The following is a 25,003-nucleotide window of genomic DNA, read 5'->3' as shown; positions in this document are numbered from 1 at the left end:
AGGTGAGAATTTCAGAGAATTTTCTCCTTGGGGAGGGGAACAAGTTTTCCACATACCTTTTTAAATGTAGCCAGTTGTTGAGGGGTCTTCTTTCTTCCCTTTTTAAAAACAAAAACAAAAAACCCAGCATTTTCAGGAGCCCAGGAGTGCTTACTGGATGTTTATTGGAGAGGGTAAGTTCACATGGTCTCCAATAGGCATGCACTAACAACCGCTGGGCTCATCCAAATGCTGGAGGAAGGGGGTGTTCCGTTTTGTTTTTTTAAACGAAACGAAACTAAAAAAATAAGAAAGCCCCTAGCAATCAGTTACACTTTAAAAAGGTATGTGGAAACCCTGTCCCCTTCCCCAAGAAGAAAATTCTTTGAGTTTTTCCCCTCCCTGTGAAAGAAGCAGAAAAAAACACCAATGCCTCTTTCACAGGGAGAGAGAAACTTACTGGAAGTAGGAGGCAGGTTTTAGCCAAGCACTAGTATAAGGTATGAATGTGTCTTCTGTTTTGGCCAAAATCAAAGGAGAAGCAGAAATAACTGTCACTCTTAATGATCTCCTTTATGAGGAGTGTGCAAAGAACTAAGTAAAGCCTTAAATCTTCAAAAACAACAAGAATTGCTCATTTCTACTCCCCACCATATATTTAACTAGTGCCATTGTAGAGAGTACAATAGATCACTGTTTGCCTCAGCTGCTTATGTCTGGTTATTCCAGATTCATATGGATATGGAATGTTAGTCTGAATAGCAATTAGTCATGTGGATTCTGGTCATGCTAGAGTGGGCTGCAGCTTTGATGTTCTATTTCCTGCATGGCGTTTGTGTTCTGTGGAGAACATTATTTCCTTGGAGAACTAGACATGGTGAATACTGTACTGCTCACTAAGATGGGCAGTCAAATGCCCTTTAAAAGATGTATGCATTTTTGTGGGGTTGTAGCTCAATGGCATCCTTTGTTGCACTGGTGATTTTAATTGAAACTTTCAATTAGAAGTTGTGTGATGTTGTGTTCTAGTGATACCAAATAGCAGCCACACACAATTAATGTGTGGGACTGAGAACTTTAAAAAAATCACTTTGTTTTTAGAGCTCACTTGACAAACTATTGCACTTGATAATTGAGAATCAGTGTAGTCTTATTTTCTTGTATAAATGTCCATACTTCTCTAAAGGGGCAGGGGAGCGCCAAAATAAATGACTGAATTCTCTGTGCATGCTTTTTGTTCAGTGTCTATATACCACTAGTAAATTATAATTCCAAACCATGTATTAAAGGCATGTCCTTAATCTCCTTGAGTGTTTAGTCCCATTCCTGTACCCAGCATTTATGTCAATTTTAATGATTTATTCAGTGAAATACTTTTTCCTGATGAACAATAAAGAAAAATGGGGGGACAGGGGGACATCTGCATCATGATTTTGGTCTAGTGATGCTCCTGCATATACTAACATGGGAAGGAAATATATAGTATATGTATTTTAGACAGCTATACCCTGAAAATCAAGCAGTAACTCAGATCTGCTTTTCTGACCTTAATATTTTTCAATTATGAATAGCTTACAGAATGACCAATTCAATTAAAAAAAAAATTGAAGAGTGGCCTACATATTTCATCGGAACAGACTCTCAGCACAACCTACCTCACAGGGTTGTTGTTGTGAGGATAAAATGGAGAAGAGGAGGATTATATACGCCGCCTTGTGTTCCTTGAGCCTCGTGTGGCGCAGAGCGGTAAAGCAGCAGTTTCTGCAGCTGAAACTCTCCCCACGGCCTGAGTTCGATCCCAGCGGAAGCTGGTTTCAGGCAGCCAGCTAGGGTAGACTCAGCCTTCCATCCTCCTGAGGTCGGTAAAATGAGAACCCAGTTAGCTGGGGGAAAGGTAACAACAGCCGGGGAAGGCAATGGCAAACCACCCCGCTATAAGGCCTGCCAAGAAAATGTCAGCGAAAGCTGGCGTCCCTCCAAGAGTCAGTAATGACTCAGTGCTTGCACGAGAGGTTCCTTTCCTTTCCTTGGATTCCTTGGAGGAAAAAGGCGGGATATAAATGCAAATGATGATGATGATGATGCTATCAATGTCTACCAGTTATATTGGCTATATGATACCTCCTTATCAGAGGCAGTTTGCTATTCAATACCTGTAGCTGGGGAACACAGCCGGGGGCAGTTTTGCTGCTATTGCACACATGTCTACAGCAGGGCCGTCTTAACAGCATTATATGCCCCCAGGCAAAGCAGTGCACTGGGCCCTACCTACACAGCCACTCACAGGAATAAAAATGTAAGTTATCGATAAAATAAACTTACATTTATTGGTACCTCCAACAAAATCAGTGTTTTGACATTAAAAACCACATGCATTAATCAATGCAAACGTTTGGACAATATAACATGAGCCTTGAACTTGAAAAACAAAAATTTCAACATAAAAATGGTACTTAGTTGGTAAATCATACTGACGGAGATGGCACGGGCACACAGTATGAAATTACTATGAATTATTTATTATTGATCAAGTGTTCTGGTCTGTGTATAGATTAGCATGGGGCCCCTATGCTCGTGGGGCCCTTGGGCAACTGCCCAGTGTGCCCAGCGTGCCCATGCGTTAAGACGGTACTGGTCTACATGCAGCTGGTTGGCCATTGTGTGAACGAAATGCTGGACTCAACGGACCCTTGGTCTGATTCAGCACAGGTCTTCATTTGTTGTTATGATAGCCTTAACATTTGAAAGATTTGAAACTACTTCCATTAGCCCCCTCCCAAAAGTACTCTAAAAATTATGTTAAAAATTAATTTTAAAAAAAAAAATCATTTTTCGGGTAGGTACACAATCTAACAATATGTCATTTTTTTCTATACATAACATGCATAGCACCTACATTATATTCTTTTAGATGCCAGGTGAAGACCTTTTTATACTTCAGTATTTTAACAATCTATAAATTAATTTTAACTTGCTGTTTTAAATGTCTTTTAAATTTGTCTTTTTGCATTGCTGCTTTTTTATCTTGGTTGTGCTTTTATATTGTATTTTATATTATGGTTTTATACTGTTGTTTTATACTTGAATTGTCTTAATTTTGTAAACCGCCCAGAGAGCTTCAGCTATTGGGCAGTATAGAAATGCAATAAATAAATAAACATGAGAAATTGCCTTTTCTTTTCTACAGCTAAATATTCTAGTTGACACTGGAAGCAGCAATTTTGCAGTAGCTGGTGCATCAAATCCAGATCTGAGCACATACTTCAACACAGAAAAGTAAGAGTCTTGGTTACCCCCTGCCCCTGGAGCTATTTGTCAGGAAAAAGGGTAGATGAAGAGCTCACTTTACAGGCAGTTGAACACTGGATGGTTGACTCTCCGTATTTTGGAAGCTGTATTCCTATGTAGCTCTTCCTACACACCCCAGTAAAGTGTGCACGTGTTAAAATATGGTTTCTCTGGCATTGCTTTTTCTTCTGGCCAAGCAATATCTGCATCAGAAGTTTTAACCCCCATGATCCTTAACGCTGATAACAATGCTGCATAGAGCCAGTCAGGTGTCCATTAAGCACACTATATTTGTGTGGCATAATTATAAGACCTGTCCTCTTACTTTAAAAAAAGAAGCCAAAAATATAAAAAGTGGTGTTGTGTTAATAGTTGCTTCGTTGTTCATACATACCATTTGCCAGGCATGAGTATGTAATGAACAAATGTAAATATAGATGCAGGCAGATTCTAAAATGATTATTGTAATGCTGAATGAATATGTCAATGGATTATAGCAAGTTTAAAGTTGAACATTCCCAGGAAAACTTGCTTTTTATCAGGGACTCCCAAAGCTCAGGAGATATACTGCTGATGCAACTGACATTACAGTAAAGAATGTTGATGGGAAGGCCTCATTTTTGTCAAAATATTGAAATACATTAGGGCAAAATGCCATTAAGGTAAGGTAAAATTACAGCAATACCATATTCTTTACTAATGCAAGTAGCATTAAGGATAAATGATCCTATAAATGGAGTGACAGTTGCTGATTTTTTTTTAATCTCAAAGTGCACAGTCCTATGCATGTTTAGAGAGAATGGTCTTACAAACTCCCAGCATTCCTCAGTAATGCTTTTTTCTGTCTAAACATGCATAGGATTGCCCCCTAATACACCTTACAACTAAATGTTACGTTTAGTAGACCTAACAGACCTTACATCTAATGGTTGGACACCCTTAATTGTGGAAGAATATCTAGCTGAAGTCTAATTTCATGTAAGAAGTGCTGCTCATGCGTGACACTTTGCCTGCATACACATACACACACACACACACACGGAGAGAGATTGATTGATTGATTTTATTTATTATGTATTTATTTATTTAGAATATTTATATACCACTACCCATTGAAAAATTTCAGAGCGGTATACAAGATAAAATGAAAATAAAAACAGAATAAAACAGTTAAAACAAAATTTAAAAGAAGCAACAACAACAACAAAACAGATTCAAGGCTGCATATTAAGGAAAGGCTTCTTGGAATAAAGATTTTAGGAGAAAGCACATAGCAGTCACATTTGAAGCATCTCATTTTGTCTCAAGCTCAGGATTGACAGCTTCAGCACATATTAATAGGGTAGCAGAGTTCATGCTATATTTAAGTGAAAAGTTGAAACATGAGGGCGGGGGTGGGATTAGACTGGCTGATGTGACATTTTGAAAATGGTTGTGAAAATAATAACGGAAAATATGAAATATTGCTGAAATTAAATAATGTGTACCGATCACAGAATTCAGCTTTTCGTAGTGCAGAATATGAGTTGGCTGGTTTATAAATTTTAACATGGAGTATGTACAGTCTTGTTAAAAAAATCTTTACTACCCTTTTCTTTTCTTTTTTTTAGATCAAGCACATATAAACCACTGGGCTTTGAGGTCACTGTTAAATATACCCAAGGAAGCTGGACTGGAACCCTTGGCACAGATATTATTACAATGCCTAAAGGAATCAATGGCAGTTATACTATCAACATTGCAACCATCTTTCAGTCTGAGAATTTCTTTTTAAAAGGCATTCAGTGGCATGGGATCCTTGGACTTGCCTATGATGCTTTGGCCAAGGTAATTTTGACTTCTTGTTCTACCAGCTGCTATATTTGAGTTGAAAATCAAAGCAGATTACTGATGACAAATAAAACCCTGATAGTGTCTTTCCAATACCAACTTCATGTACTGGAACATCTTAGTAATTCTGTTGAAAGACAATGTATTGTGTATCAGCCTAAAAACAATGTTCTTCTTGTATCCAGCCTTATGCCCTTACTTGTGCAATAGTTATGCAGACGTCAGACTTCTATATAATTGAAGAGAGGGGGGAGGTTGGAGTTGCATCTTATATCATGTTTACAAAACATTATAGTCAAAATACACATTTGAAGGAACGCCTCCTCCCATATGTGCCTGCCCAGAGAGTTCGCTTGGCGCCTACAGTGTACTCCTTCCATTGCCAGCTGTTTATTTTCTCAGTATTTTAACGCCTAATTTAACTTAAATTTAAACTTTGCTATTTTAATTCCATATTTTAACCTATATCAATTTTTGCTGTGTGGTTTTATCCTGGTTGTGCTTTTTATATTGTATTTTGTATTTGTGTTTTTAGATTGTTGGTTGTTTTTATGCTCTTCATGATTTTAATTTTTGTGAACCGCCCAGAGAGCTTCGGCTATTGGGCGGTATAAAAATATAATAAATAAATAAATAAATAAATAAAGTAAACATATATTTTAAACCTATTATGAAAAAGTGTCAATAGAAGATTTGGAAACAGACTTGGGCTGACCGACCGATATTTCAGATTGTTGCAGGCGTAATGCTCCCTAAATACTAACCAAGACCTAGCAGTAGGGAGCAAGTTGTGGGATTGCAAGTTATTTTATGTTTTATTTTCTACAAAAGCTGGATTTGTTGGTATTGTACATAAGCAGATCTGACTTTGATAACTTCTGTATGCATTTTATAGAGCTTTGGGCCAGATTAGGTTATGAATTCTCTGATCCCCACAAGTGGTGGGGAGTGGGAGAGTACCTTACTTCCTCAATCATCTGGCATATCTGCCCACCTCCAACAGCGCCAGCTTCAGAACACATTATAAATTCCCAGATTTTCTAGCTGGGAAACGACCATGTGAAATAGGCATGTCTGCATTGGATTGTACATACGCAAGCCTCCTTGGAATATTATACACCAACAAGAATAGCTGGTGGTGTTGGAAGTGAAACTGGCACCAAAGGTAAGTGAGGAAGTAAACTACTGCTCTCTTACTCCCCAACACGTGTAGGGGAGGATCAGAGAAAGTATCGTCCAGTGTGGCTTAACATATGCCTGAAATCTAGAGATGAACTATTAAAGTTTTAATTTACTATAAGAACTGTGTATCTATAACTCACTAATTTTTAAATTTATCATTTAAAATTCCTTTTATCCAGCCAAGTGACCTGCATGTTCTATATGGGAGGGGTAAACATTGTCTGAATGTGTGGACAACTGTAGTTTTTGTTTTTTGTCTTTTACTGCAGCCTTCAAGTTCTATGGAAACATTTTTTGATTCCCTTGTGAATCAAGCAAAGATTCCTGACATTTTTTCCTTGCAGATGTGTGGAGCAAGTTTACCGGTTTCTGCAATTGGTACCAATGGAGGTAGTCTTGTGGGTATCTGTCATCCTGAAAGGAAAAATATTAATAGTTCTTTCTTATTACCTTTCTACCATATCTGTAATTCAGTAAATTTAAACCTTATTACTTGGAAATAAGACCTCTTTTTATTGTATTTGCTTTTTTCATTACCATATCCATCAGAAACCAAAACAACATGACTTCAGCAGCTTACTAAATTTTCCATATAGACCATTAAATTCAAGAAATTTATAAATATCTCATATTTGTCCATATTAAGTTTCCAATAATGTATACCTGTACTGCTGAAGATAAAGACTCAAAAATCTGTTTTCAAAAATCGAATACAGTATAAGTCAAGATATCAAAACTTTAATATCAAAAACCAAATTAATCAGTTTTCCAATGTTTTGCTTTTAGCAGCTTTGCGAACTGAACACTGTGTTTTTCTTAGATCCTAAGATCTAAGTCAGTGGTTCCCAAAGTAGGTGGTACTGCCCCCTTGGGGGCGGTAGGATTGCATAGGGGGTGTTAAGAGGCAAGGGGGCGGCAGGGGGGCGCTAAGAGGCAAAGGGGAAGCAGGGGGGCGCTCGAGGTGGTCTTTTCTGAGAAGCGCCTCTCCAGAAGGTCTTACAACCCAGGGACATTTTTATGGGAGAAGGTAGTTTGGTCCGAAGCCATATAGGGGAAGAATCCACACATGTATTAATACCGTTTAAGAAGAGTCATTTTAATGGTGAATTGAAATGTTTCAAAATGAAGAGACATACCCTGCTTGGTGTACCCCGCCATGCCAGCTGCAAAAAAGAGGCGTTCGCTCTCTTTTCCCTCCCTCCCTCGGCAAGCCTGCGGTGGGTGCTTCCCATTTAAAGGGGCCGCATGCAGCACGGCCCCTTTTTCATTCTCAGCTCCTTAGCTCAGCTCCTCTGCCCAGCCACCGCGCTGCTCAGCCCAGGTGCCCAGACCAGCAGGATCCAGAGGAGCACAGCCCCTTTAAATGGGAAGCACACACCCCCAGGCTTGCCAAGGGAGGGAGGGAAAAGAGAGCAAACGACTCTGTTTGCAGCCAGCATGGCGGGGCACTCTTTATTAGCATTTTGGTGCTTTTGAAACATTTCAATTCACCGTTAAAAGGACTCTTCTTAGACGGTATTAATACATGTGTGGATTGAAGAGGGTCTTGTTGGCAGCACGGCTCCAGACATCTCGGGCTGATGGAGCGCCTCTCCCGGCATGACCCTATCCAAATACACTCATCATCTAAGGCCCTCCTAGCAGAGGTTTGCTCCTGGTTGCATTTCCAACATCATATTTGGTGGAATGTGGTTTTAGTGTGGTCTGCCTACTTCTCTCCAAGCAAAGAAATCAACTCCAGATTACTAAACGTGGTGATTTAAGACTCATGTTAAGTGACTTTAAACCAGACATTGGGAAACTGGTATCACTTCATCAAGCCCATCCATCACATTAAGAATTTACAGAATAGTGAGGTACTCTACCCTAGTTACTAAATGTGGTATCTAATATTCTTGCTAAATGGCTATCAGACTCTTCTTAGACGGTATTAATACATGTGTGGATTGAAGAGGGTCTTGTTGGCAGCACGGCTCCAGACATCTCGGGCTGATGGAGCGCCTCTCCCGGCATGGCCCTATCCAAATACACTCATCATCTAAGGCCCTCCTAGCAGAGGTTTGCTCCTGGTTGCATTTCCAACATCATATTTGGTGGAATGTGGTTTTAGTGTGGTCTGCCTACTTCTCTCCAAGCAAAGAAATCAACTCCAGATTACTAAACGTGGTGATTTAAGACTCATGTTAAGTGACTTTAAACCAGACATTGGGAAACTGGTATCACTTCATCAAGCCCATCCATTTAGTACCCTAGTTACTAAATGTGGTATCTAATATTCTTGCTAAATGGCTATCAGACTTTGAAAAGATGATATCACTGGATCAAGTTCATCAATTATGTTTAATTGAATAAACTAAAAAATGTAATTGGATTTTGAATAAATATTCAATTGTTACTGTTTTGAATGTTATTGTTATTATCTTCCTTAGTGGGTCGTTGAAAACCGCTATTCTGAATAATGATTTTTATAGGGTAAGGTAGGGGGCACTGGGCATGAGTTTGTGGAACCAAGGGGGAGGTTACCTGAAAAAGTTTGGGAACCACTGATCTAAGTCCTGTTAGGTTCAGTGTAACTTCCACGCAAGCAGGTATAGATTACGGCATAATTTCAGTGCATATATTTTGTGTAACTGAAGGAACCATGGGTTTTTTTTTAAAAAAAATATCCCCCTTTCTGTTAAAAGAAAAAAGTGAATTAAGAAATTCTCATTTGTCAATCTTCTTTTGCTCATACTTTTACAATTTTTAAAATTTTCTGTTAACAGTCAACATTTCATTTAGAATTTGTTTTGAAAGAGAGACACTAACAACACAATCCTATGCATATTTTCTCAGAAGTCAGTTCCATTGAGTTGAATGGGGCTTACTCTCAACTGAGTGTGCATAGGATTGTTGATGGTTTTTCTCCCCATAAAGATAATATGCTTAGCAAGCAGTCACAATAAAGGATGAGGCTGCAGTACCCCATACCTGTTCTGCTCTGAGTGATTTTTGCCACTGATTTTCACAAGTGAAAATTCACAAGTGAAAGTAATCAACTAAAACATTAATGTACTAGGCTATGAGGCGGTATAGAAATATAATAAATGAAATTATTGTACTGCTTGTATCAATACTTATATCAGCTAGGTAAACCATTTTAGGGAGAAGTCACACTCCCCGCCCCACTTCTCAGTCTCTGACTAACACTACAAAAGTGATGGAGTGAGTACCCTGAGGGGTAGGTATCAAGAGAAGGGAAGGAGGAACTCAAATCATTCGCTTCTCATCTGCATGACAAAGGCAGTAATCCTGTCACTCCTACAGTGGACCAAGTCCTATTGAACTCAGTGGGACTTTTTTCTGAGTACGCATGCTTAAGTTTGAACTGCACCTTTATTTAGTAGAGCAACCAATTATTTGGAATCTAGGGCAATCCTGTAAGCTCACAGCAGCAGAGTAGAAGACGCTGGACAGCTGGAGGAAAAATAAGCACACCAGCTCCAGGACTGATATACTTTGAGCCCCTGTTGCTGGTGGGGGAATGGGAGCCATCAGACCCAAAGCCTACCCCAAACAACCCTTACCCAAATGCTCCCCTTTCCCCCCTCTCTGCCTTTGGAGCACCAGTAGCAGGGGAACAAATGGCTGCTTGGTGGGAGGAGTCCCCCATTGAGAGGGACATCAGCAGAATCCTGGGCCTCATCTACACCAAGCAGGATATATTACACTACGGAAGCAGTATATAAAAGGCAGGAGCCGCACCAAGCAGGATATAGCGGTATGAAAGTGGGCTATAGTATGTGTCAATGGGTCCCAAAAGTTGTCAGTGCACTTCAGTAGTGTGGCTCCTGCCTTTTATAAACTATTTCATAGCGCAATTTCCTGCTTGTTGTAGATTAGGTCACAGGGACCACAGGATTTTGCCCTTAGTTGATTAAACAGTTAAGCACCAGATATTTAATCAATTACAATTATATATTTAACAGCTTAAATAAATGAATGAAGTCCATTTCTTCATAAAAACAACAACCTGTAAGTTGAGAAATGAACAAACAAAACCCACCTGAGTTATTTTAATATCATTTTTTGATGCAGGGTATGCTCTGACCTTTGTAGGTTTATTACTTTTAATTGGTGATTTCCGAAATTGATAACATTGTCATTCTGTTCTTCTGTTAGCTGGTGTTCTTCAGCCATTGGTTTAAAAAGTCAAAAGGTACACACTTATTCAGGACCACCGATATTATAAATGCCATTTCAGGTTGCAATGGTTTGACCAAATTTTCTTTTTCTGAACTCCTTTCCCAAGCAAAGGCTAGAATACCGAAGGAGCCTGTTCACAAGGCTAGTCGTACCTGATTAACTGTTGTTGTTGTTGTTGTTGTTGTTTTAAAAATCTCTAATTGAGTAACTGAATTGAAAAATCAGACCAGACCTAATTTATACATTAAACATTAATGGCTCTTTTTTTTTTTTTTTAGAAAAGTACATGCATGCTGTATAACTTTAAATTGCTGTGTTTTGATAGTGTGGTGTAATAAAGTGTGACGTGTGACCTTTTCTGTGGTGTAATAAAGTGAGACTTGTTTTTTTCCAGGTCCTGGGTGGAATTGAACCAAGCCTATACACGGGAGAAATTTGGTACACACCTATTAAGAAAGAGTGGTATTACCAGGTTGAAATACTCAAATTGGAGGTTGGAGGCCAGAGTCTTAATTTGGACTGTAGAGAGGTATTTATAACCCAAAAAATCATTTAATATTCTTCCATTTAATATTTTGGTAATGTATAAGAAAATTTTTCACAAAGCTGATCTAAAACGTTAATCAGTAAATTGGTGATAAATAAGGCTATTGTACATTCCTAAACATACTTCAAAGTAAGTCCTATTTGAAGTCAAGGTAATTTACTTCAGAGTAGAATAGGGGTATAACTCAATTAATTAATTGAAACTACTGACATTGGCTTATGTAATTCACTGTGTTCCTTCTATAGTCCTATATCATCACTCCTTCATATCTGAAATCTACTGAACGTCCCTGAAGCTATTTAAATATGGGTTTGCCACTAAGTAATGCCCACTATTACTAACTCTGTGCACAGTCTGTAAACCTGCCAAACATATTTTGGTTTTATAAAATGGTGAAACTTAGTACAGAATATATCAGACATTATGTTTGTTCTATTTTATAACCTCGAAACTTGTTTGGCAAGTTTACAAACTGTGCACAGAGTTAGTAATAGTGGCGACAGCTCAGTGGGAACGTCTCTGGTGTAAGTCCTTTGGAATGAAAGGATGTTGCCCAAGAGCAAATGCAACAGTCAACAATTGAAGGAGAAATGCGGTGTTAGTAATGGATAGGCACATCATTACTTTGTCAATTGTTGTTAGTGTGTGACAAGGTCTTGGTTTACAGTTTCAAGCTTTTATTTTCCTCTGTACTACCAAATCGTAAACTGTCCAAGATGGAAATGTTGCTGGTTGGGAATGTGCTCTGGAGTAAGAGGACATACTACGTTGGATGGGGGTGCATTCCCCTTGAAGACTCAGATCCACTGCTCAGGAAAGACTCCGCTTACTCCAGGACACATTCCTCTCAGGCCTAGCACTGCTCCCAGTTGTCCAGAGGGCAGCAGTGGCCAAGGGTTTGCCAGTTGTGTCTTTTCCTAGTCTAGTCACAGTCCTAGTCTAGTCACAGAAGAATGTCCTGTGGATTCTCCCATGTGTGCAGGGGAAGCAGGTCAGGTCAACTAACCTTGCCCCTGATGTAGTGCATGGCAACTAGCTGAACCTGCCAGTCTGTCTGCACAGACATATGTTAGGGGGCAGGGCTAATTTTTACTGATGTGACAGGGCTGGGAAAATGCTGACATAGACACACACACCCCATTCTATGCACACTTCCTTGCATGTTCTATGGGCAAGATGCATTATTTCTGATCCAATTTAAATTGAACTTTATGTATAAGAGTGCCAACACAAGTTACTGTTCCCTAAAAATGGCTCCTCCTCTTCATCATCTCTGTCATGGTTTTAGTGCTGGCCTTGTTCTAATTGCTTCCCTCTCAGCCTCATATGTTAAATGGGAGTACTAATTTGTTGCCTGAGAGGTGTTTTGAGCAGCTCTTCTGGATTTTTTTAAGACATGTTAAGAGTTTAGGAGCCCCCGATCTGTAGTAATTCAGATGTGGATGCGTACTTGTATATATGGCAGTCATCCTAGTCTATAGCTCGTGGGGTACAGGTGGCTCCACACAACCCCATCTTCCATAGGCATCATTTTGGGTGGACTTCCAGGTTTTAGTAAATAAAACGAAGTAGATCCTGCATGTTTGAAGTAACCCACCCACCCCACCCCGCATGCTCTAGATGGTGTTGAGAAGACATGGCTGGCTGGGGAAAGCTGGGAGTTGTAGGACTTTCTTCTTAGCATGCCTAGGATTGCAGCCTTGAATAGCCATTTTAGATATGAAATTAGCTTTCTAGTCCCCTCTTTCAGATTCACACAGTGCCCTGAGATGGTCCTGTGAAGTATGAGGTTTATGATGATAAATGATGAATAATGAATGGCACTGGGCCAGTTAGGAATGGAGTCAGGACTGGCCTTACCATTAAGCTTCTGCTGTGCTAGGGGAATCCTGACATGGCTTGAGCTCAAAGCATTTCAGAAACGTCATTGGCCCATAATGGGTTGGGTTGGAGAGTCACCGACATGATGCAGAGCATCTATACTCTGCCCTCCCCTCCCCTGGCAGTTTTTATTGGCTTGCCTGTGCAGTTGGTTGCTACAGTGTGTTTGTTTGCTTTTGTTCCTCTTTCCCTGTCCAGTACAACGCAGATAAAGCCATTGTAGACAGCGGCACCACTCTCTTGCGCCTGCCAGAAAACGTCTTCAATGCCGTCGTGGGTGCGATTATAGAAACATCCTTGGTAAGATTACAGTTCATGAAATTTGCCTTCTGGAACAGTTTGTCCCTTAAAGGGACAGCTTTTAATAGTTGTATTAGGCCAAGAGTTATTCAGTTCAGAATCCGGGGACTGCCGCTAAATGTGCCTCCCAGCAACACCCACTGGGCCTAACCTGAACCAAGGCTTCTTAGTTGAGGATGTGTAAATAAAACTTTAATTACTGCTAAAATGGAATCATTCTGCTTTGCTCCAATGTATTTAAAAAGCACAAGCATGATGCCCATCTCCAAACATGAAGGTCTTTGGGCTAAACCTAATTGCTTTGTTGGCAACCATTCACAAAATAAGTGCTTTTTGCCTTGCAATGCTGAGTGTTGTTCACTGTATCTCTTTTTTATAACATAATTTTGTTTGCTCTAATGGATTATTATCTATGTATGGCTCAAGGCCTAAAGGACAGATCACATTCTCTCTGTGTGTGTGTGTATGTGTGCTCGCACACACATGCTTAAGAGTGCATTTGTCATGATCAAAAGATTAAGAATCCAAAATTATAACAAGGAAGTGAAGAGGTTAGGACTCCAGATTTCTGCCTCAAGACAAGACCACCTCTCTCCTCCAACCCTCTGATCAACACACACAGTGACAGTCTCCAACCATGTACAAATAAGGAGAAGGGCAGAAACTCACTGGGTTATGTGAAAATATCATGGGTATGCTGCATACTATGAAGGAATTTAATTGCATGTTTCCAAGAAATAAGTAAGCGAGAGGAAAAAGAAATTATAGTTTCTTTTCTCCCTTTCTGGTCCAAAGAAGAAACTAGAAGCAACAAGGTAAACCACAGCTCCTATAACGCCATGGGTTTCACGCACTATCAGGCTTCAATAAATCTGCTCACCATAGTGAGAGAGGTACCATGCACTGAAAAACATGACAAGCAAGCCAGCCTTTCTTCCAATTTTGAGGTATCTGGACATGTGTGGGGGAACCATCTCCTCCCAGTACAAAGAGGATGCTTGGCAGGTAGGGCCTGGTGACAAGGGGTGGTGGTAGTGTCTATACAACGCGTCTTTGTAGCTTCTTCCCTCAAAACACAATAGCATCACTGCTGTGAAGCAGAGCTGATAAATATAGATTAGATAAATACAGAGAGCTTCGGCTATTGGGCGGTATAGAAATGTAATAAATAAATAAATAAATAATATAGATGGCAGGAGGGAGTGTGGGCTATCTGGCCGGAAAAACACAGCGCCAGCAGTCATTTGGCTCATCAAGTCCTCCTGCTGCTCTGCATTCCCTGGATTGGGGGGGGGATTACAATTGGGCTTGGATCCACTCCCAGCAACACCCACTGGGCCTAACCTGAACCAAGGCCACCACTGTCAGATGCAGAAACAACATGGTGACCTCACAACAACAACAAAAAAATCATGGTAAAAATCACACTGTGAAAAAGCGCAGCTTTAGGCATAAAAGGCCGACGTGGCTGTGTTGAACAACACAGCGCCACTGCACAGCCATGACAGGGTAAATAGAGGGACACTCCCAAGGAAATGAAAGAAGGCAATCCAAAAACTGTAGACTCTCACACAATCTGGAAATGAGTTTCTGTTTTTTGTTTTTTTCTTCTATTTTTCAGTCATTTTATGCTCTGAAACCATGAGGAAGGAAGTAACCATAAGGGAGAAAGTTAAATGCTTTGAGGAAGCCCTCCACCCCTCTATTAATTTCTTATATTTATATACCACCCAATAGCCAAAGCTCTCTGTGCCATTCACAACAATACTGCCCTTGGCTCTTGAATGTCATCTTGCCATTGCCTGGGATAACTTCTGTTAGTTTGGATCATTAAAGTCATAGGTGGGGTGGGAGGTGTGGCCTGTGCACAAGGAAGTGAAGAGCTGACTCAAAGCTAGACTCCTGTTGATGGTTTCCTTCACTAAAAGGGAGGAGCTGGGCCCAGGAACAATGCATGATTTGCCCTTATGTCAGAAAAGCAGATTGAAATTCTTATCACATCAGACAGAACTTTCAGCACCATTTGCAGGTTGAACTGCGCAGTGTGAAAGAAATTGTATTATTCTGAATAATCCCATTCACCAGCTTGGCTTTTTCAGTACCCCATGCAGAAATGAGCACCCTGTTGCAGTGCTGTTGGCTTTATGGTTTCCTGGCTATTCGATCTAAACTCTTGGAGTATCAAATATCTTAATTGGCCAGACTTCTTTATTTTTAAAGACCTATTTGCAAAATCATACTACCGTAGGTATAGTGGTGATATGACTCTTAGCACTGAAAAGTATCAAGTATGGTGCTCTGCTACTGGGTGTTTTTTTAATGTAGCACATTCTCTGATTTTATAATTAATTTCTGAGAAGAGTAGCTTGTCTCTTTTCTCCCCCGTCTCTTTTCTGAATACATATGCTCCTACTATCACCATATTCTAGGTATGTTTCCCTTGTAAATCACTGTCCCTTACCTCTGCCTTTTCAGTGAAAGTTGTTAGATGCCATTCTACATACACTTCTTTCTCTCCCTCCGTTCTCCTGGTCTCTAGAACCGATGTCTCTGAGTGAGGGATACATGTGTACTTGTCTGTAGTGTGTATGCATATACATTCACATGTGTGAACGTGTCACGTAGTGCACAGGCTGCTATTCCAATGCCGATGAGGCATTGTAGGGCACTTATGAAAGTTTTATTTTGGGTGAAAGTTATACAAGAAAAACTACCACCCTCAGGGCAATCTTTTTGCCGGGTAAATGAATACAACACAGAGCAAATGTCAGCATCTTCAGTAATGTGATAATTGAGTGAGAACTGGCATAGGCAGTCATCCCTTAATTAAGAACAGGGGGTCCTACAAACGTGTCCTTATTTTTGTGTCTGAAATGTTTGTGAGTTTGTAAATATGGTGTCTAAATATTAATGTGCATGCCGAATGATATGACAATGGAGGTGAGCTTTTCTTATTCACCCAATGTGTGTGTGTTTGTTTTGTCAGGAGTATTTGCTAGTGAAGAGTTAATAAATTCTGTGGTTGCACAATAAAGCATACAGTGACCACAAGACCCTCAGTGGAAGGAAGTGTCTTTGCCCTCCTGCCCTGTATACGTATTGGATCATTACGTTCCTCGCAATGTGTAAATGTGGGAAAGAAGCCTGGCCTGGCTTGGGTTGGTTGTTTTTGTGTTTTATGGTGTTGGGATGGATTCTAAATTATTCATGTCTACCGAGGAGAAAATCTCACTGAGTTCAATGAGGCTTGCTCTCAGGCATGTGCGTATAGAATTGCAGACTTGGGGAGTAAATCTGGATGTAAGCCCCATTGAACTCAATGGGACTTATTTCTAAGTAGACAGGCATAGGATTGTGCTGTAAAAGGAACCCAGGAGTAAATCACATTTCCCAGATCTGTCGCTGATGATGTATAAAAGGATGAAATGAAAGCAGGGCTGACAGGTAGGTTAATCTTCAGCCCATTAAAATAGGTGTTTTTAGTAGAAAGCCCTTTTGATCTTTAAAAACTCGACACATTTAGTCAGCATGGTAGGGAACAGACTTGGAAAGGTTAGTTATTGTTCAAGAGACTTGGTAGGATTGATTCTTCCTAGTTATCATATTACCTGCAGTCTTTTTCTGCTTCTAGCATCATTTTCCACTGCCCTTTGAAACCAGGGCCACACACTTCCGAGAAATGAACCAGTTGCTTCTTTTTCAGGAGTTTTGCTAATGCTTCTCTTCTAGACTGCATCTGTCCATAGGTGACAAAAATGGCCTATCCATCATTAAATCTCAAACCACCTTCCAGCCAAGCTGTCAGACTAATTAAAATAAGTCTTTGTACATGAGATACTACATTAATATTTCCCAAATGGTCACTTCTACCATGGGAGTGTCTATTGATATACAAATTGCATAATTTTAGTAGTGTGCCCACTATGGAAGATCATCACTGCATTTTTGGACAAATTCTCCTGGTTTGCAGAAGCTGGATTTGAGCAGCATTCAGTGGCCCTTATGTCAATCAATGAAGCCACCCACCTTCTTTCTTGGGACAGGACTGTGTACAGTGCTGATTGGCTGTGTCAATTACAAAGCCCCTCCTTTTTGGAGTAGTTTTTCAAGAACAACAATAAATGTAGGGAGCAATCCTTTATGGTTGCTGACCTTCAGCCAGCATCTGAGCGGCGATAGGACTTTTCGGATTCCCAGATCAGAGTTAGCGCTTCAACCTTGGAGCTGGGAATCTGTGCTTGGCTTCCCCTCCCACCAGCTGCTTTCTGAGGTCAAGAACTGGACCTTGGAGGATGGGGGGAAAGGAGTGAGCAGTGAGCGGGGAGGGGACGGGAGAGGCCAGAACACAAGCTGTCCTGAGGCCTTTGCCGCCTCCTTCCCTTCCCCTCTGAAATGCCCCAGCTAGACAGGCAAGAAAGCCCATCTTGCGATAATGCTGAGCAGGCTTACAGGGCAGCAAAGACTGCCTCTGCCACTCCTCCCACTCTGCATTGGATGGTTGTAAGCCTCTGCGTTTGGATGCTTACAATCCTCAAGGGCAGAAATAATAAGATTACACCCTTAGCATTTTTTTTTTTAAAAAAATTAAAAAGTAGATAACTTGTCTAAAGCATAAGTTAACCGGAAGAAGTAATCTAGACTAGATCCAGAAGCTGTATGTATGTCTTGTGAGGAGCATAGGACACAGGGAACAGAATCACCCCAGAGCAGAAAACTCCTGTTTCACCATGCATTACTATATGCAGCTCTCACAGGGCAAAAAAGATTGCCTCCCACTCATATAATAGGTGTTTTTGAAGTCACTTGTGAAAATGCTAAAATACACCAAGCCTTGATGTAGGGGTAGATTCTACCCCTCAAAAATAAAAAAAAAAGAGCATGAAGTTTTGGAAGAATTGGCATGCTCCTGTTCATGAGCTATAAATGTCATATTTGTTGAGAAGAACCCACAGCTATTGTTCCACACTGTTAAACTGAAACACATCATCCATAAGCAAGTTAGGAAATTAATTGGGGGGGACGGGGACATTAGAGACACTGAATAGTAAGTAAATTTCATCTTGGGCTGTTTCCTGTTTCCCTTCCCTACAGATCCAAGAATTCTCATCCGGGTTTTGGAGTGGTTCACAGCTTGCTTGCTGGGATAAAACTGAAAAACCTTGGACCTTCTTTCCGAAGATCTCTATCTATTTGAGAGATGAGAATTCCAGCAGATCGTTTAAGATCACTATCCTTCCACAGGTCTGAATGAGCCTTTCTATTTTGTATTGTATTGTATTGTATTCATCATACAGAGAAATGATAATTGCATTGATCATATGATAAAACAGGTACTGAGTACTCCGTTGTAGATTTCAGTGGTTTTGTTGTGAATTAAACCAGTATTTAACTTACAACACTTGCTATGCCTTCACAGACTTAGGCAGCCCTGCTCATGTCACATAATCAATTAGGCCATGCCTTCATACAAGAGAGAGGGCCTTTTCAGTGGTTCTCCCCCCCCCCCCCCAATTATGGAATGATCTCACTGATGAGGCTTGCCTGGTGCCAACATTGTTACCTTTTTTGGCACCAGGTCAAGACTTTTCTCTTCTCCCAGGCATTTAACAGCATATGTTGAGTTTTTATCTGACCCCAAAATAGTTGTTTTAAATGGAAATTGACTGTTTTCATGGTTTTTAAATTTTGAATATCGGTTTTTAATGTTCAATGTTTTAATCTTTATAAACCACCCAGAGAGCTTCGGCTATTGGGCAGTATGTAAATGTAAATAATAATAACCATAATAATCATAATAATAATAACCATAATAATCATAATAATAACAATAACAGTAATAATAATATAAAAACCATAAGTTGAATGCACAGGGTGGATGGATGGCAGCAGGCCTCTCCCCCCCACCACTTTGCCCCTGTTCAGAGGACACGCTAAGCCACGATGGTTAAACATTTTGAGCTAAACATTATGGCTTAGCATGTTGTGTGAACCATTCCTAACCATGGTGGCTACATAATCACAGTGTAAGCATTCTGACTAACCATGTGCTGCAAAAGGGTTAGCAGCCTAGCTTGCTTAACACAGGCCGAAAGAGTCCAACTTCTAGTTCAGTATTTGTGAACTAAATATGCACAGCCCACCCCGACCCCTGGTTCTGCAGTTATGTCATACGAACAGGGAACCTAAAATACTGAGAGGTACATGGGTTTCTGTAACTGACTATGGCAACAGAGTGACCCATGCACAGGCACATATTGACTAGACCAGGGATCGACATCTAGAGGGCTACAAATTGCCCACCCCTGGCTTAGCAAAGGTGTGACAATAACTGGACTGTGTTTTGCCTTTTTTGAGTTTAATATTTTCAGGAAAACAGTGGCTGGTTCACATAGGACAGCAAATCTTTCAGAAATATGCAAGGCTTCTGTCGGGTTTTCTGCTAGCCTGCTGTCATGCTCAGACATTTTGCATGAAATGACATCTTTGTGTTAGTTATATATTCCATGATGGAAATTACAGCCACAAGGTATATGTTGCCCATGTGGAGCATCACCACATAAGTTGAGGATATGTGCTGCCTCTAGAATCAGAGGCAGTAAGCCTATGTATGCCAGTTGCTGGGGAATATGGATGGAATGGTGCTGTTGCACTCGTATCCTGCTTGTGGGTTTCTGGTCGACAGCTGGGGTGGGTGGTGCGAGAGTTAAACAACTCTCCCATAACCGTAAAACAAGCCATGCTGGACTAGATGGACCCTTGGTCTGATCCAACGTGGCTGTTCTTAAGTTCAGTCCAGCCAGAACTCTGAGAGCAGGCCCACATACTCCTGGTGTGACATTGTTAATGAACAAGCCCTGTGTCTCATAGTGATAGCAGACCAGACCAGTTTATTAAAAAAAATCTGTTTTTAGACTGGCTATAGATCAATTATTTGTGGGGTGGTGGGGAATTGCTAAAAATTCTCTTTCCCCTGAAGAGCAATAATGAAGTAAAGTTTTATGAAGCTATTATAATCTTTTTCAACTGAGTATGCAAAGATTGATGGCAGACAGTCCAGAAATCATTCATGTAAATCTGATTATCTTGAAATATTTCTGTAATTTTAAGTGTTTCCTTGCCTATACTTTCAAGCAGCTTTAATGAAGCAAATATAACTTTGAAATGGCCTCCAGTTATAATTCCAGTCTTAAACTTTTTAATGAGCAGCCAAGATAAAATAGGGGTTGGTACTTGCTTTGATGGCATTGTTCAATCTGAAGTATAACATTATTTCAGAAACTGGTTGCAACATTTTAGGGAAGGTTATACATACTGATAGGCAGAGCCTGGATCAATTATAATGGGAGAACTCAGAGTAACTCCCACACAAAATTGCAGTTGCTTTCCCTGTTCTAGTTACTGGTATATTTATATATAATACAAGGTACCCATGATAAAAAGAGAAAGGCTGCGTTCAGTAAATACGATAATCAATGGTGGGGTAATAATAAACTCAACAGTTGTTTATCTAGGGGGTGCTTCCCACACAACATTATAATAATCAACCGTGGTGTGGATTAGGATCAGATTAGAATTGACTATTAGTCAGCGCTGAATCGACTCACTCATTCCCTGCCCTCTCTCTCCCTTCAGTCCTCCCACTAGTATTCCATTGGCCACTGCTGCCCAAAATCTATCCAGCCAGCTGGACTAGAGCGGCAGCCACTGCTTTTGACTGCTCTGCCTTGTGACTGTGGCTGACAAAATAACCAACGGTGGCCGAGGAAATAATTAATGGTGCCCTGCATACAACATGATAACCAATGGTTGGTTAAATAATCATTAACTATTTAAACCACCGTTGGTTGTCGTGTTGTCTGAACCCAGTCAAAGTTAAACCTCATGAATTAGACCTCATTTTGATATGAAGGCTGAAAAAGAGAGAGGAACCAAGGCAAAGTCAATTGTAAATAGAGGATGATGCCAGCAGGTATATAAATTTCTGAGTCAAAGACAGGTGGGGATTGCATACTCTGACTGGTAGCTTGTTGACAGCTCCCATTTTAGGATCTAGCATTTTTACAATCAATGGAGTCATTCCACTTCTTAATCCATCTGGCTGCATTGTGTGTTCAATTCTGTATGTTTCCATTCCTTAATCCCATTTTTCTTTCCAATAAACAGCTTTATATCCAGCCTGTTGTAGAGATTGGTCAGAATCTAGGCTGTTATCGGTTTGGCATATCCTCTTCTACCAATGCCCTGGTCATTGGTGCTACAGTGATGGAAGGATTCTATGTGATTTTCGATAGAGCTCAAAAGAGAGTGGGCTTTGCATTAAGTACTTGTGCTGGTAAGAGACCGATTCTGAAAAGGAAATAACAAACTCTTTAAGGTAGCTCCTAACTTTAATACATCATATAGAGGCTCAGTTCAGACAACACGTTAATCAATGCAGTGTGAAAACACCACTCAACAGAGTTGGTGGGGAACTCCCCACACAACATGTTCTAACTCCACCATTGTGTGACTGTGGGATACCGTGGGGTTGAGTAAAATCCATTGCAATGTTTGATTGACAGTTCCTCTGCCCTCTCTCCTCCGCCAGTCCTCCTGATGGTATCCCATCAGCCACTGCTGCAAAAAAACAATCCTAGCAGCTCTCCCAGAGTGGCGCATACGTTCCTTTCACTGCTCTTGCCAAGGAACTCCTGTAGCCAGTGAGAAAAGTCAACTCAACGCAATGGAAAACTCCACGGAGCCTGCCACACAACGGTCGTGCAGGCATTCTCCTCTGCACAGCATGGATATTCAGTGTGGAGTGTTTTACAAAAAAAACCCTCTACCATGGGGTGGAGTTTTCCCACCAGAGAACACATTTCTCAACGGTGGTGTAAAAACTCCACCGTGGAGTTCTAAAACTACCATTGAGAAACGTGTTGTCTGAACTGAGCCAGTGTTTGCAAATCTGCAAATGAATATTTTTTAGCACTTTGAGTGTGTGTGTTTTGCCATTTTTATATTCACAACAATCTTGCAAACTAGACCAGGAAGAGAGATTACGATTTGCTGAAGACAGCCAATGAGCTTCATAACTCAGCTGGGCTGGAATACAAAGAACCATGCAATGAGTTTCATGTGCCCAAGGAAACTTGAGGCTTTTTAAAAAAAAATCAGTTTCCTATTCCGTTTGAAAAATTACTTTACCTTTGAAACTGAGGGGATTGTCAAAGATCAAAGAGGAATTGTGGGTTTGTTGTTCAAAAAGAAAGAAAAAACTGGTTTTCAGGTCCAAAGTAACTATTTGGGTTATGGTTTGGATCTCTTTGTTAGGTCTAGAAAAACTGCTTAGATGCAGATTACTGCAAGAGTGTCTAGAAAGTAATGTTACCTTTTTACATACGCTGTGAAAAGCCATTTTGCTGTCATGTTTCTGAAACCAGCCCAGAAAAATAAATATGAATCCATAAAATTACCTTGTGAAATAAGTAGATTCATTTTGGCTTTTCATTTCTAGAAGGCATGTTGGAAGAACTTAAATAGTGTGTTTTATTAAGGTTGTTCCTGCAGCCATAATCAGATGTCTTGATAGGCTTAACTATCTATTTATCTGAAACTGCATTTCAGATAAATTATTAAGCAGGGAAGAGGTTGGGTATGTAGCAAATGAATAGATGTTACAACTGAAATCTTTTGATGTTGAAGAACAAGAGACAACAGTCTTGACATCATTCATTTTGCTAGAAGGAGAACAAAGTGTTCACTTTGCTTTTATTTTAAGATGAAGTGCATTTCCCTTCTTATTTGGTATAATACATCTTGTAGCCTGACTAAATGGGAGATAAACTACAATGAAAAAGCTTGATAAAGGTGCAGCTGGGCTTCGTTTCTAAACATGGTTCTTCTAGCGGTAGACGTTTTTCTTAGTTTAAATTTAACAGACAGGTGTAACATATTTACAAGCATATAATGGTTAAAATGTGTAAGCATTCTTAAAAGCTTCTTTTTAGAAACATTTCTCTCCTCTTTTATTGTGTTTTTTTAGAAATGGATGGTCTTCCAGTATCTGAGATTGAAGGTCCTTTCTCAACTGCAGATGTAGCAAGCACCTGTGTGTCCACATTATCCCTCCATGAACCATTGCTGTGGATTGTGTCATACACACTTATGAGTTTCTGTGGACTTGTCCTTCTTGTGCTCATTATCTTACTGCTCCTTCCACCTAGGTGTCGTCGTCATTATACTGATAATGACATTGTAAATGATGAATCATCTTTAGTACGACATCGATGGAAATGAAGAATTCTATCAAGGCACAAGGAATCTTGTGGTCTGCTTAGCAGAATTTAAGGATGGTCTGTTCCAACCAAAGGTGGAAGTCCAGGATTCTCTTCCCATAAACACAAGCACCACATTCCACCACAGAATGGGCTCCATTTCTGCTTCCGCATAATTTTAAGCTTTATTTTCTATCTCTGATTTTTGAACCATATAATATATATAGCCACTGCAAGTGCTACTCTACCATTTCTAGTTGACAATCATACAGCTGAGCCAGTTAATATATTGTTTTAAGTGCTAATACTTTATTCTATAGTTTCAACAAGATTGGCTTCTCCCCCATCCATCAAAAACATAACAAACACAATTATAGTTTGGGTAAGTCATTAGACAAAGCAGAATGATGAACCAAAAGCTCTATTGAACTTTGCTTTTTGTATTATTCACATTTGGAGGGTGTGTGAGGATTCTGTTGGTTTCTTGTGAAACTTACCCACATTAGTAGACCATGGAAAGGGAAGCTAATCATTTATGCAGAAGAAAGAAGCAAGGCAGAGTAAAAAGGGTTTCCCCCCCTTTCAGACAGGAGAATATCTGTTACTTTCAATTGATTTTCCTTTGTGAGTCTCAAAGAGATGAAATAGGGAAAAACATTGAAACCAAAACCTATTGTGCAGCCTTAATATAAAACAAGACTACCTCTGAATTTACAAGGATGCTATTCATAAGTATGATGCAAGTAGAACTGCTCTTGACATAGAAAAAGATCCCTTTCCGCAGGAATAGAACAATGGCTATTCAATTGTCCTTTTGAGCTTTTTACCATTTAATGACATTTTAAAACTTTTTACTTCAGCAACATGTTTACTGAATTCATGCATCGCTAATCTTGAGCCTTTGTACATGCATCTAGCAAAGCAGATGGGCTGTAAAGGCAAATGTCTCTCTTTACACCTTTTGATCTCCGTAACAACTAGAAATTGAAATGAAAACAATGCAGTGTAAGGTGAATCTCTTTAATCGAAAGGTAGCCCATTTGGCTAAGGCCACAGCTGGGAAAAGCAAAGTTTTCATGAATGAACAGTGAACTATGTGGTGGGCCACTTAATTAACATGGATTCCGCCCCTCCCCACCCCGCTTAGCCTGCTATTGCAACAGTTTCAACTAAGGATTGATTTGCACAAATGTCTTGTTCCCTGCCAACTTCCACCCATGATTAGTATATTAAAAAGATAATCTGTGTTGAACACAGTATATGGCAATACCAGGCCCACAAGTGATTTAGGACAGGTTGACTTCTTTTTTCACAGATGCCACGGGCTGAAACACTTGTGTGAATAGGCTCTAGCAATGGGCAAAAGCACTGAAAATGAATTTCAATCAAAACTCATGAGTTTGGTTCTTAACTGGGAACCTATCAAAATTAGACATTCATTCAGATTAGTGAAGTGGATCTATCTATATCCATTTCCCTCTAGACTAAGTAAGCCTATTTTACAGAAATGGGAAAATAACAACTTTTTTTAACTGGTAGCCTACACATGTTTTTT

General features: G+C 40.0%; 1 protein-coding gene across 1 annotated transcript in view; it reads left to right on the top strand.

Moving 5' to 3' along the window:
* Positions 1-24,803, top strand: part of BACE2 (beta-secretase 2) — a 47,899-nt gene extending 23,096 nt beyond the window's left edge. Inside the window, exons 2-9 of the mRNA XM_063127555.1 lie at positions 3,167-3,255; positions 4,878-5,094; positions 6,549-6,677; positions 10,859-10,993; positions 13,091-13,192; positions 18,284-18,433; positions 21,356-21,524; positions 23,217-24,803. Of these exons, the coding sequence (XP_062983625.1) occupies positions 3,167-3,255; positions 4,878-5,094; positions 6,549-6,677; positions 10,859-10,993; positions 13,091-13,192; positions 18,284-18,433; positions 21,356-21,524; positions 23,217-23,470 (1,245 nt within the window). The 3' untranslated portion in view covers positions 23,471-24,803. The remainder of the gene's footprint in view (positions 1-3,166; positions 3,256-4,877; positions 5,095-6,548; positions 6,678-10,858; positions 10,994-13,090; positions 13,193-18,283; positions 18,434-21,355; positions 21,525-23,216) is intronic.
* The last annotated feature ends 200 nt before the right edge of the window (positions 24,804-25,003 follow it).

This window comes from Elgaria multicarinata, chromosome 5 (assembly GCF_023053635.1).
Source record: "Elgaria multicarinata webbii isolate HBS135686 ecotype San Diego chromosome 5, rElgMul1.1.pri, whole genome shotgun sequence".
NCBI classification, from domain to species: domain Eukaryota; kingdom Metazoa; phylum Chordata; class Lepidosauria; order Squamata; family Anguidae; genus Elgaria; species Elgaria multicarinata.
Note: the sequence above shows the minus strand (reverse complement) of the source record. Positions and strands in the feature narration are given on the sequence as shown.